This window comes from Panthera tigris, chromosome B4 (assembly GCF_018350195.1).
Source record: "Panthera tigris isolate Pti1 chromosome B4, P.tigris_Pti1_mat1.1, whole genome shotgun sequence".
Classification (NCBI taxonomy): Eukaryota; Metazoa; Chordata; class Mammalia; order Carnivora; family Felidae; genus Panthera; species Panthera tigris.
In genome coordinates, this window is record NC_056666.1 from 129,824,019 (window position 1) to 129,837,353 (window position 13,335).

The 13,335-nt window shown below is 62.4% G+C and overlaps 1 protein-coding gene and 1 long non-coding RNA gene across 2 annotated transcripts in view; one reads left to right on the forward strand and one right to left on the reverse strand.

The window, feature by feature from the left end:
- TMPRSS6 (transmembrane serine protease 6) overlaps positions 1–13,335 on the reverse strand; it is a 33,843-nt gene that overhangs the window by 19,676 nt on the left and 832 nt on the right. Inside the window, exons 2-8 of the mRNA XM_042993194.1 lie at positions 10,393–10,526; positions 9,131–9,198; positions 8,439–8,623; positions 8,125–8,166; positions 3,743–3,947; positions 1,746–1,882; positions 208–320 (exon numbers count right to left, since the gene is read on the reverse strand). Of these exons, the coding sequence (XP_042849128.1) occupies positions 208–320; positions 1,746–1,882; positions 3,743–3,947; positions 8,125–8,166; positions 8,439–8,623; positions 9,131–9,198; positions 10,393–10,526 (884 nt within the window). The remainder of the gene's footprint in view (positions 1–207; positions 321–1,745; positions 1,883–3,742; positions 3,948–8,124; positions 8,167–8,438; positions 8,624–9,130; positions 9,199–10,392; positions 10,527–13,335) is intronic.
- On the forward strand, positions 7,935–9,716 carry LOC122240463. The gene is made up of 3 exons (XR_006220238.1): positions 7,935–8,208; positions 8,432–8,608; positions 9,577–9,716. It is a non-coding gene; the product is annotated as an uncharacterized LOC122240463 (long non-coding RNA).

Below are 13,335 nucleotides of genomic sequence, written 5' to 3' on the forward strand. Positions count from 1 at the left end.
TCACTCAACACACAGGCACCACTGCGGCCAAGGGAGGCAGACCTTGGCCACACTTGTCCACCCCCTCCCGGGGAGATGTGCACCCAGGGCCCAGCCTGTGGCTGCTCCAGCAGGGGCAGGACAGCGGTCCCCTCCCCGCCGGGGCTTCCTGAGGTCCATAGGGTGCCCTGGGCAGAGGGCAGATGGGTGGCAGGGCACGGGGCTCACCATGAGGTGCCAGGAGCAGTGGGTGCTGGGCGAGTAGTAGCTGGGGAAGTAAGGCGTGCTGAGGACGCCCTGCGGCTCCAGACGGCCCTCCAGGGTCAGGTTCACCTCGCAAGCTGGGCCCCGAGAACAGCTGTTACACAAGGTCCCCCCGGCCCCAGCTCGCTGCGCCTCCCAGCAGGTGAGAGGCAGCCGCAACCCCACCCGCATCCTGCCATTAAACCGTCAAGCTCAGTGGTCGAGTGTGAATGTGTGGCCTTGGGCCTCAGTTTCCCCATCTGCAACACGGGGGCCATAGTAGCACCTACCTCACAGGGCAGCTAAGCCGATTAAATAGACACGCAACGCACAGAGAGCCTGATCGGTGGTGAGTCCTCAAATAAATGTTACCTATCGGCACGAATTGTGTTGCCCTTGAACGTTTACTACACGTGGTCACCACTGTGCAAGCCTCGCGGTTCTGGGCATCGGGGGAGGGAGAATCATTCCCCTTTGCAAAGCTGAGATTCCGAGAGGAGGAGGGACCTGGCTGAGGTCACACAGTGAGAGGGCGAGGGATCAGGAGGGTTCCCAGGGGCCCCGCCACCTCTCCCCGGAGCCAGGGTCACCTTGTCCCCCTCTCCCCTGAGCTATGTCAGTGACTCCCTGGAACCAGCGCGGGCTCCGGCAGCTCCTCGGCCCCAGGCACCCCCCACAGGGCTGCCGGAACCCAGCCGGGGCCGCTGGGGACCTGGGTCACTGCCAGGAGACCTCTGGGGCCAACACCAGGGGCGGGAAGAGGCAGACTGCCAGGAGAGGTGGGGGCAGCGTCTCGTGGTCTCCTGTCTCCAACCCTCTCTTCCACCTGCTCCAGAAAGTAGAGGGGCCTCGCTGATCCAGGCCTAACGACAGCCAGGACACGAAGGGCAGGGTGAGCTCTTCCTGGGAAAGGGGGTGTCAGCGAGGGAGATCCAGAGCAGGAGGACAGCGGGGAGACCCGCGGGCAGCCTGGGGAGCCCTTCCCGGAAATGGTGTGGATAGCCCTCCCTGAGCCGAACGCCTTCTCCAGGGAGATGTGGGGCTCACCCTAGGTATGCGAGGGTGGTCTGGGGGTGAATCTGAGGTTCTCGGGGCCTCCTGACCGCAGACCCACCCTCTAGCCTCAGGCAGGTGCAGGGGCGGGAGGGGGGCAGCCGGGGGCGGGGGGGGGGAGAGTGGAAAGGGCCAGGGGAGGAGCCTGGAGAGGAGACACAGGTCCAGGGTGGGGACAGAACAGACAATAAACAGAAAGAGGGCGGGAGAGAGAATGAGGGAGACGGGGGACAGGGACAGGGAGGGCCGGAGAGCCAGGTGAAAGGTAGGGAAATGGAGTGAGAATAGAGGACAGAAGAGAGGAGCCGCGGGCACGGGAGGGTGGAGAGCGGAGGAGCTTCCAGAACCTTCCCTCTGCCCCCGTCCCACTCCCAACTCCAACAGGAAGGTGAAAGGCCTGCTGGCCTGTGCCCTGGGTTTCTCACAGCAATGCCCCACCCACCCCCATCCCTAGGGACCCGACCCCTCACCCTGGAAGGCCACAGGCTGCACCGAGAGTACAAAGGGGTCGTAGTAGCTGTGCAGGCCTTTCTTCCAGACCACGGCCATGACGGCGCCGGATGCCAGGACTTCCACCACGGGCTCCTGGCGACTGCAGCCGTAGACCCTGGAAGGACAGAGAAAGGTGGCTGGGGCGGGAGGGGCCCGGGAGGGCGGCCTAAGAGCAGCACAGCTGTGGCCAACCTGCTGTGTGTCCTTGGGCAGGTTTCTGACCCTCTCTGGCCCAGGAGGCCGACTGGAGGCCCTGTGAGGGTCAGGCCAGCTCCTCAGGTGAGAGAGGCCAGGAGGTTGCCTCCGTCCCTCAGCCCCTGTCCCCTCAGAAGCCCTGTGACCCCCGAGTGCCCGGCCGGTACCCCGCAGGGAGCCCAGGTTTCAGGGTTGAGGGGCCCGAGGTCACCTGTAGTGGGCGCCTCAGCCTTTAACGTTGGGGGTTCTTTTCTTTTATCTGCTTAGCAGCAGAGACAAAAATGTGTCGCCGTCTCCCAGGGTGTGAAACCCATAAGACAAACCACGGGGTTCAAGTAGGGCGGGGACCCTCCTGCTCTGTCCTCTTTATCACCGCGCAAGACCCTCTCACGGCTCTGGGGTGCAAGTCTGGGGACCCCCTGACCTTATCCGACCCATCATTGGACACTGCAAGGCTCTGAGGTGGGATGTCCGAGCTGCCTGGGTACCACAGCCGGCAGGGGCGAGGCTGAGCCGGGTCCCCTCCCTCTGGGCAGGCCGTGTGGGGGGTGGGGCTTGAAGAAGCCCCAGGGGAAGCCCGCAAGTGTCCCCACCCTCATCGGGGCTGGAAATCAGATGGTGTCTGACTTCTCCGCCTTCCCAGAGCCCTCCAGGAACCCAGCCCACGCACACCCCAGATTGAGGTCACCATGTGGGGGGGCGGTGTCGCAAATGAGTGTGCCGCCTCAGAGCCAGGATACTCAGAGAGGCCCGGGGCGGGGGGGGGGGGGGGGGGGAGGGGAGGGATCTGGGGGAGAACCTCGGCCCTGCCCAGCCTCCAGGATTGCCCTTGATCTGAACACGCGGGTCTCGCCCCCACTCCCGCCTGGAAGCTGGGCCAGCCCGAGCGAGACAGAGGAGGCAGCAGCCTGGGGCACCTCCCTGCCCTCCCAGCCGGGCCCCTCTACCTGTCACAGAGCCACGTGACACCTGGGCTCACAGAGCCCCTCCCCCACGCTGCGGAGGCGGCCACATCTCCTGGAGGCCGAGGCCATTTCCAGCCCCCTCGTGGTCTCCCCCCACCACCCCCACCGCCACTTGCCTGCTTCCTGCCCTTGTCATCTTATCCGATGTCCTAAAGCCCCGCTCCTCTGCTCAAGAACTTTTGGGGGGGGGCTGGTAAGTGGGGGCCACTTAGCAAGTGTTACAGCTCAAACTGCTCCTGGCATTCAATGCCCCTCGTGACCCAATCCCACTAGACTATATACAATGAGAGTAGTAACGGACAGCAGTTATTGGATATTTGATGGATACACTGAACACGTAGCAATAATGGATAGCATTACGATGTGTGAGAAGCGTGGGACTGATTAAATCCTCGCAATAACCCGGCAAGGTGGGCGTGATTCTGCCCCCATTTTACAAGTGAGGAAACTGAGGCTCAGAGAGGCAAAGTGACTTGCCTTAGGACACGCCCCTGAGAAGCACCAGAGGGCGGGGAGGTGGGAGGTCTGGGGCTGCCAAACCCTGAAGAGTCCTGACAAGCCCTGTCGCCCCTCAGTGCTGAGGTTCCGGGTCATCTCGTACAACCGCTTTGTTACAGGTGGGGAAACCGAGGCTCAGGGAGGGAAAGGGGACGGCCCACAAAACGCAGCCCCTTTCAGCCTCTTTTCCCTTTCTCCGTGGGCTAGCCCCACTGCCTCTCAGAGACCACACGCCGAGGAGCAGGGTCACACAGCCCCTCATCTCGGAACGGGGTGCGATTTGGCCCCCACATCACCGCCCCCTTCCCAGGACTCACGAGGTGATGAGCCTCCTCTCCAGGGGCCCGGCCACGTCGTACATGGCCAGCCGGTCCCGGCACTCGGCCAGCGTCCACTCGAGCCGGAGTTTGAGCATGAGATCCTTGGGGCCCTGCAGGTGCCACAGGCAGCTGGAGACCAGGTGGTCGGGCCCCTTCAGCCGTTGGACCTGGCCCTGGCCCACGTAGCTGTAGCGGTAGCAGCCTGGAGGAGGGAGAGGCACAGGCCCCCTGACCCCTGTTAGCCAGGAGGAGAGACCCCGGGGGGCCAGCCGGTCCTCACCTGGGCGGGGGTGGCCCGGGGACAGCAGCTGGATGGGGATCAGCCCAGATGTGCCATGTCCCTTCTTTCTGTCTCCCCGCTGGTTCCCATCTCTCCCCATCCACGCATTCACTCATGGGTCCATTCGTTCATTCGCTTAAGCGCTCACTGACCTCTCCGTGCCCGGCGAGTGCCAGAGAAAGGTCCGGTCACCGCCTGGGAGCACCAAGAACAGCGAGGACAGATACAGAGCCCAGCAGTAAGTAACAGCTCAGGAAGCGAGGGCTCTAAGCCCAGCCGGCTGTAGGGCTGGGGAGACCTGGGGTGGGGGTTGGGGGTGGGGGGAGGCAGGGTCACAGCGCGAACAAACGGCCGGTGGCCAGAGGGGGCCAGGGGACTTTGAGGCAAGAGAGCAAGCCGGAGAAGGGAGGCAGGGCCCAGATCACGCCCTGGAGCGGAGACCCTTTCCCCCGTGGCCACGGGGAGCCATGGAAGGTTAGGCAGCGCTGGGGCGTGGCGGGTCTTGGATCACAGACCCCTCTGACTGCTGGGAGCAGCTTCGAGGAGGCCGAGCGACCTGCAAGGTGGCTGTGCAATAAGGGGAGAAGGGTGAGGGGGTCCCGGGGGGCTCCGTCGGTTAAGCGTCCGACTTCGGCTCAGGTCGCAATCTCGCGATCTCGCGGTTCGCGAGTTCGAGCCCCGCATCGGGCTCTGAGCGAACAGCTCGGAGCCCGCCTGGAGCCCGCTTCCGAGTCTGTGTCTGCCCCTCCCCCGCTCATGCGCTGTCTCGCACTAATGAACTTCTAAAAAATTTTTTTTGCAAAAAGGGGGGACTAGGGTGAGGGTTTCATTTCAGGTGGAGAGAAGGGCGCGCGCTCCGGTGGGGCCGAGAGGCAGCACTGGGTCGAGAAAGTGGCCTCGAGCTAATGATGAGGACACAGATCGCACTGATTAAGCATTTGATGCAGGGCTGCAGGGAGGGCGGCTAAGCGCCCTCCACTCACCACCTCACTTAACAGCCCCGTGAAGCAGTTGCTGTCAGCGTCCCCCTTTACAGACCCGGGCCGGATGGGGGCCACGACACCGCCCTGCAGGCTTTGTCACACGCTTAGGGCTGATGTGCATTTGCGTGCCCACCACGGGGCCTGGCACAAAGCAGGTGCTCCATATGCGGGGCGAGGGTTCCCTAGGTGAGTGGGGGGAGGGGGAGAAGGGGGAGCTGGGGCAGAGAGCCCTGTGACTTGTCAGCCTCCAGCCGGGCCCCGCCGCTTGAGGCTCAGACACAGCCAGTCCCGCCAGCTGCCCTCACTCTGCAGCCCCTTCTCCCTCACGGACTCCCCTCCTGCGTCCGCACCCCGCTGCACCTGCCGCCTGACTGAATCCATGAGCCTTGCGGGCAATGTCAGGACGTGCACGGCAGGCCCCCTTGCACCGTTCTAGCATCTTCGTGCGCTCACTCCCTCGGCACGGTCGGTGGGGGCCCTACTGTGTGTTTGATTCAGGCCCCAGGGACCAGCAGCCAACAAACAGTTTCTCCCCTGGAGCCCGAGTCCCTCCTCGAAGCCTCACGCTAGGGTAGCCCGGGGAGCAGCAGGGATGAGGGGAGGCGCCCCGGTAGGTGGGAGGCAGCCTGGTGGGTGAGGGGCTCGCCCCCTGCTCTGCAGTCCCAGCGGCACCTTCTCATCAGCCGCGTGACTCGGTTGCTTCGCCACTCCGTTTTGGCGAACGCACACTACGGTCGCCCATTTCCCACCTCCTTCTCTGGGGGGTTCTGAGCACCAGTAAGGGAACGGAGGGGAGGATGCTTTGCTCAGATGCTGCTGCCTCAACCCCCTCGTCCTGAGCCCTGGCCGTCCTGACTCCATCGGGGAGCTGATTTCCTCCGGGGGAGGAAATCCGGAGGAGGGGTGCGGGGAGGGGGGGGACGGGGCACCAGTGACAGGGAAGAGACAGGGCCTCTGATCTGCCTGAGCCAGCACCTGGGGAAGGCCGCCTGGCTCTTCCTGGTTGTCTTTTTTCTTCAAATCTTGCCCCAAGTTGAGGTTTTGCTTTTGCCATTTTAATAATTTCTCTCTTTTTTAATTAGTTTTCTTTGTTTTGGAGAGGCAGAGAGAGATAGAGCATGAGCGGGGAAGGGGCAGAGAGAGGGAGACACAGAATCCAAAGCAGACTCCAGGCTCTGAGCTGTCCGCACAGAGCCTGACGTGGGGCTCGAACTCACGGACCGTGAGATCATGACCTGAGCCGAAGTCGGATGCTTAACCGACTGAGCCACCCAGGCACACACCCCCCACTTTTTTTTGAGGCTTATTAAGTAGAGAAGTATCTGCTGGTCTCTGTTGATCATCAGAAATATGTTTGGGAACCCTGTCACCTCCAGTCATTGGGAGAGAGTAAACGAACATGCCTGCTGCATTCTCCTCGCCTGGCCTTTGCTCACACTGTTCCCTCTGCCCAGAGTGTCCCTTCCTCTTCGCAGCCTGACAGACCCCTACCCATCTCCCACGCCTGAGTCTGCTGCCTGCCTCCCCCCCCCCCATGAAGGCATCCAGGACCCCCCGCCCTCCCGGGCAGGAGCAACTTTTCCCTCCCTCTAGAGGCAGGGTCCCTTCTTCTGCTTTGGATTGTGGCCCCTGGTGTCCCTCCGCCCCCAGGGTGGAACGATCCCCCCCCTTCCGCTGCCCCCGGGACCTCTGCTCTAGTGCTGGCACTTGGTGTTATGAGATTCTGTTTATTTGTCTGTCTCTCTCCTGGGCTCAGAGCTCCTCTGAGGGCAGGGGTGAGGACACGGTCATCTGATGTCCCCAGAGCAGGCATGGGGCCTGGCATGGGGGAAATGCTGGAAAAAGCCTGTACGAAGGGTTTGAATTGTCATCCTCGCCCCATTAGACACCGTGCTGTCGGGGAGCAGGGACTCCAGACGTGCACTGAACCAAATAAAGATAATTACGAAGGAACCGCCAGAAACCTGAGGACGCGTGGACAGCCAGCTCAGGCAAGGGTGGCAGAGAAGCCCATCCAAGACCAAGGGTCACGGCGGTGTGAGTACCGGTGCAGAGGAAGATGATAGGGAGCTACGTAGGGAGATCGATCGATCGATCCCTCCATCCGTCCGTCTTTCACATTCTCCTTTGAACCAGTTTTGCAATATTCTACTGGTCCCCTCGTTAAGAAGTTAAATACATCTTTGATGTGTGCTCACTATAGTTTCGAGAACCATGATTTCAGCTACTTGGAAGTCGCACTTTGACCTCATCACCTCCATCCCCCGAAGAAGTGAGCATTTGACAGGCCAGAAGATAAGAGAGGGTATGACGATGATTTCAATCCTGCCTGCCCCCCTGAGAGGGGGCTGATGCCCTCAGCCTGGCCTCAGCTCTGGGTAGACACTCTAGGTAATGTAAGAAGGAGCTGGGAATTTAGGAGCTTCTGCTCGGGAACCACAGGGCACAGCAGCACAGGTTGTGCACTGCACAACCGCAGGAGTCTCCAGTCACGCAGACTCCGATGTGGACACTGCCGCCTGGCGCTGTGCGGCATGGTGGCCCTGCTGGTACTTTGTTCCCAGGGTGCAGGAGGAGGACTACGGAGCCTCTTGGAGAAAAGCAAAGCGACTCTGGCAACAGGGCATGGGAGTGGGGGAGGAAGACAGGGCAGAAGAGCCTGGCTAAGAAGCGGAAGGAAAATGTGAAGGGAGTATCCTTGAACGTGACAGAAAGATCTCCAAGAGACCAAGGTTTAAATGCAAAGCGGCTGATAACGCTTGGAATTGGCAAGAGTATTTTCTACCATTAGTGGAAACCGTAGCTTGGGAGTTTGGCGATAGAAAAAAGGAGAGTCACGTTTACGTGCAATTAACCCGGCTACTCACTCCGACACCCAGCGCAGGCAACGCGCGCACGCACGCACGCACGCGGGCACCATCCCTCCCGTCCCCTGCGGGCCCAAGCCTCGCTCGGGACTCATCACCAAGCCCACCACGGCAGCCCCCCCGGGTCCCTCCAGGCCACTGCTCCCCGCACCCACCGGAAGCCACGCGGCCCCCCGACACTCGACCAAAGCCAAGAGCAACAGCGACTCAAAACGAAGCGGAGGGGAAAGAAAAACCCCAGGCGCGTACCCAGCGTGGCGTTCAGGGCAACTATGTCTTTCACGCTGGCCTCTGTTAAAAGGAAACGAACAGACAAATCAACAAAGACCAAAGGTAAATAAATAAAACGAAATTAAAAAGTGCAAGTAAAAATTGCGGCCACCATCAGAGCCAGCCTGCCTGAGATTGACCCTGAGTGCCGACCCCCTACCGCCCCGCAGTGGTCCTGGCTCCCCGGGTGGGGGTGGGGGTCGCTCGGAGACCACCCCACCCCCACCCTGAGAGCATCCAGGCCTGCGGAGCCCTCACCGGCCCGCCCCACACCCCCACTCCCCAGTACTGACCCAGGATCACCAGGCCCTCGGGGTCCACCTCGTAGTCGGCCCTGTAGGGGGCGGGGGCCGAGCCGTTGGCCGTGGACTGTATCTCCTCCGCCAGCAACGCCCGCACCACCTCGGGGCTCAGCATCGGCCGGCGGTGCTCGGGGATTTGGAGGATGAACCAGAAGAAGCAGGTGAGAGGCCCCTCCCTAAGGCAGGCAGAAGGCGAGGCGGGTGGGAAGGGGCCGGAAATCCGGCTCCGGGGGGGGGGAGACAGCCAAGCGTGGCTCGTGCCCACTCCCCACCCCCCCACTCCCCCCCCCCCCGCGCTGTCCTCCCCCTTCACGTGGAAACCTCCTCCCGACAAACCCGGAGCGAGGCGCTCTCTACCTCCCGGCCGCGCGCGGGCGGGGTTCAGGGGTGTGCCACCGGCCGGAGCCGGACATGCACGGGACAGCTGGGCCACCCGGACTCCCGCCACCCCGACTCCCGTGCGGCGTCCGCGCGCCGCACAGCCACGGTCTGGCGTGAGCCCCACCGCGGCCTTGTGCCCATTCTACAGGTGAGGAAACCGAGCTCCGCGAAGGGAAGGCCCATGTCTGGGTGTCCCCATTTTTAAAAACAAGCCCATCGCATCGGCAGCCGCCAGCACCCCCTCCTTGTCTCTGAGTCTCAGGTTCTAGTGAGGGCTGGGGGTGGGGCCCGCGACGACTCACCCAAACGAATAGACTGAGCTGGAGTTGTAGTAAGGCCCCAGGCGGGTGCTAGCAATGAGCTCCTTGAGCTAAAAGGAGAGGAGACAGCAGCACCCTGGGGACCCTCTGCGGAAACCCCCTCCCACCTGCGCGTGTCCTTTGCCCTTGTCAGTGGCCCTGCTTGACAGGAACCCACCGGGTGGACAGGCTTGCCCGAGGTCACCCAGCGGACGAGCGGTGGAGAACAAACTTGACCCCCGTTCCTTTCCCCTCCCCCCATACCTAGGCCTTGCCCCTCAATGCTGCCGCCTACGCCAGACCACCGATGGCTTCTGTCCCTCCTCGTCAAAAGTCGCCCCTCCACTCCGGAGAGCCCCGTTCGGCTCCCGAGTCGGGTCCTCACCCCCCCCCCCCCCCAGCCACCAGCCACGGGGGCTGAGCTGGTCGGTTTGCGCGCGTGTTCGCAGCCCGGCGCGGACGGCAGGAGGTGCATTTGCGAAGCATCTCGGACACCTTGAACAACGTCCCCACCATCCCCTTTCGACTCCACGCCCCTCTGGATTGTCCGCGCTACAGAGGAAAGAGAGCCTTGGGCGCGTCCCCCAGAAGCAAGTCCCGGGACAAGGGTGTGGGGAGAGTGGCTTCTTTGGGGGTGATTCTGGAGAGCACTGGGAGGGGGGGGGGCGAGGAGGACAGGCCAGCAGGGGGACGGCCAGTGCGGCTGTGAAGGAGGACAGGGCCGTGGGCACCGTCCAACACGGAGCCCTGGGAGGCGGTGGGGGCATCCTCAGAGCTGGCGCCTCACCAAGGCCAAGGGAGCTGGGGTACTTATCTACCCGCGCCCTGTGTCGTGGCTGAAGGTTACTCCCAGGAAGCACTGCTCCTCAGCACTTCCGGCCTGCCCTCCCGGGCGGGGTGCCATCCCACAGCCGGAGGGTAGGACGTACGGGCAGCCCGAGACCATCCCCAGGGCAGGAAACCATCGCCCTGGAGGGGAGGGGATGTGGGTGGGCCCGGACAGCACCCCTGCACGACCCTGACCTCCCCCAAGGTAAGGCTGCTAGGAAGTGACCATCGGGACTTAACCCAAGTGCGTTTCACCCCCGAGTCCACTGACTTTCCCACCCCCCATCTTACGTTCCTCTCCCGTCATGCCTGGAACAGGACCCGGCTCCCAGCGAGGGCTCTGAAGCGACTGACCGGTGGGCTCGGCCTGACCGGGGCCCTCTGAGTCCCTCCCCACCCCTCGTCCGTTCCCTCCCTTCCCTGCAGCCCTTCCCTACCATCCTCTGGGCTTTGGCCGTTTCACTGCGGAAGGCACTGGACTCCCGGCGGGCGAGGTCCTGGGAGAAGTGGCGATTGAGCACGCGGAGGCTCCCCGAGTACACCTGGCTGACCGTGACCTCCGCCTTGTACCCTGCCCGGGAAGAACCAACAAGGTCAGCCGAGGGAGCCTCCGGTCTCCCCGACGCCTTCTCCTGCCACCCAAACCCTCAGCTCAGCGGCCGGCATCCCTGGCCTCCGAGGCCCCTCCGCCGTCATCATCATTGCCGTGGACATCGCGTCGTCCGGTTTGTTCGGCGACAGGGAGGAAAGAAGCCCATAGACGGATGGTCTATGTCCCGAAGGCTCCCAGGCAGAAGCTCGGACACAAGAATCGGTCCAGGATGCAGACCACACGAAAGCCAGGGGACCCGCGTGGCCGAGAAGGTCAGGTTTGCGGGTTAGCGCCTCCGTGCATCCTTCCCTTCACCAGAGTCACAGCCCTGGGTCTCTAGCCCCGTTCATTCGTTTATTCACTCAGTCAGCAAATGGTACTTGAGAACCCTACTGTGTTCGCGCTCTCGGTATAACAGTGAAGAAAACAACACCCTGCCCTTAATGGTTTGTTGAGCAAGAAAGGCAGACAATAAACGAGCACTTAGAGGCGTCGGTGCCTCCGAGATCAGGGGTGAGGGCGGGCCGCGACCTGGCGGCCAGGGAAGAAGGCGGATGTTAATCTACAGGAAAAAAACTTTCCAGGCAGAGGGACCAGCAAGCGCAAAGGTCCTGAGGCAGGAGCTCATGTGGTGTACTTGAGGAACACAAGGAGGGAAGGAGGGGAGAGTAGGAAGAGATGGGAGGGGGGAGGGACGGGGGGGACTTGGGTTTTGCCATGAGGTGGGAGCCGGGGGAGGTTTAAGGGGAGAGGTTAGGTGCTTTGATCTGCTTTCTAAATCGGTCCCCCTGGTGTTGTGTGAACGGGCTGTAAGGGGACAAGGACGGAAGCAGGGAGCCCCGCGGCCGTCAGGGGAGGGGGTCTCCCACAGTCGTCCAGTGACAGTGGCCAGGCGAGGGGCGACCAGGCCTGCTGGCTAATTGGGGCCGGGGTGTAAAAGAGGGGGGCAAAGGGGGGCACGGCTGGAGGGTCGGGATGGCCACTGAGTGGGCTGGGGGGTGCGGGTCCAGAGGAAACGAGGGAGAGCCGTGGGCTGCGGTCCGAGATGCCCTTAGGCATCCTGGTGGAGGGCAAGCCCCGGCGACAGAGGGGCCCAGGCTGGACGGATTTGGGAGTCACCCGGGTATAAAGGACATTTAAGGCCAGGGGCACCGGATGAGACCCTGAAAGAAGAAGGCGGACTAGGGAGAAGGGGAGCCCTCGACCAGCGAAGGACACGCGGGAGAAGCAAACAGTGTGAGCTGGGGCAAAAGAAAATGTGGGGCGCCCTGGAAGCCACGTGAGGAGAGGGTTTCGAGGAGGAGGGAGTGAGGGGCCTGGTCGGATGCTGCCGGTGGCTCAGGTGCAAGGCGGACAGAGGGCCGGACGTCGGATATAGCGACGCGATGACTGGTGACTTTGGCAAGCGCCGTTGGGGGCGGGGGACGGGGAGCCAGATTGGAGAAGGTACCGGAGAGGCGGGGGGTGCAGAAGTAGAGACGGGTCTTTCGAGGAGTTTGCTGCAAAGGGGGGAGCAGAGAAATGGGGGGGGGCGCCCGCGGGGTTTGGTGCTGGGAAGAAGAAAGCATGAACGGTCACCCAGGAGAGCAGGGGAGGGTAAGTACGAAGAAGACAGAGCTGGGCAGTCATGAGGGCCCCCAGCATAAGTAGGAGGCACCCCAGGGCCCAGGACCTGCCCGCCTGGGGAGCCAGCCCCTACCCCTGCCTCTCCTCTCCCCCGGGCCCCTTTCTAGAGTCTGACTGCCACTTAACCAGTCATTGGCTTGTCACTTTGGGCTTCTCCTGCTCCAGTAGAACAGGCCCCCTGTCTGTCTCCCCTTCTAGATTCTTCGCCTCGCCCAGCACCCGGAGCACAGCGTGAGCCTGGGCGGGAAGAATCCTTCGAATAGCTCCTGGAAGTGCCTCCTTTTACCCTTAAATCCCTTTGGGGGCTTTGGAGCACCCCCCCCCCGCGCTGGGTCCTCAGCCCCAGGGAGCACCCCCTCCCCGAGGGGTGAATGTACTCCCGGAGCAGAATCAGGAGCAGTTAGACTCCTCAAAGAAAGACGATTGGCCCTTGGGTTCCTGGCCCTCCAGCCCAACACCGCGGTTTACCCCGAAGACTAATCATCCTGAGGCCTCGGCAGCTCTGTGCTATTTGGGGTACTGGGTTCCTGCCAGTGGTGAAATGCACACAGCTTCCACCCCCACCCCCCCACCCCCCGGCCTGCCCGCCTCGCTTGGCTCTGAGCGGATTCACAGTCTAAGTCATGGCCAGCAGGTGCATCAGGCCTAGGCTTCCTAACAGCGTGGCCCAGGGGCCGGCTCCAGATAATCCCTACCCCGACGCCCGCTGGAGCTGGGCCTGGGCTGATGTCTCTGATGCCTGCTCCGTAGTGGGTCCCCGTTCCCTTCACAGGGCCTGACATTCACCATGAGACTCAGCCAGTAAGGAGACTATCTAACTTCCGCAGAGTGTTTATGGGAAGTCTCTGATCGCTTGGGCAAGGTGCATTGTCTCCACTCTGGTTCCTTGGCCGGTCACCTTCCTCTGTCCTAGCCCATGCCCTGCTTCCTGGTGAGGGCAGGGGGCTATCTTCAGAGCCTGGCACAGAGCCTGGGGCACAGAAAGTGCTTGGTACTGAATAAGGGAGTGAGTAGATGAATGAATGAATGAAGCCATGCATGCGTGAGTGAATGAATGAATGAATGGAAGGATAGACAGATGGACCCAAGAACATGGGCCCGTTGCTCCTGGGTCTCCCGGGGACCAGTTGATGGCTGTGATACCAGAGGGGGAGGCCAAACT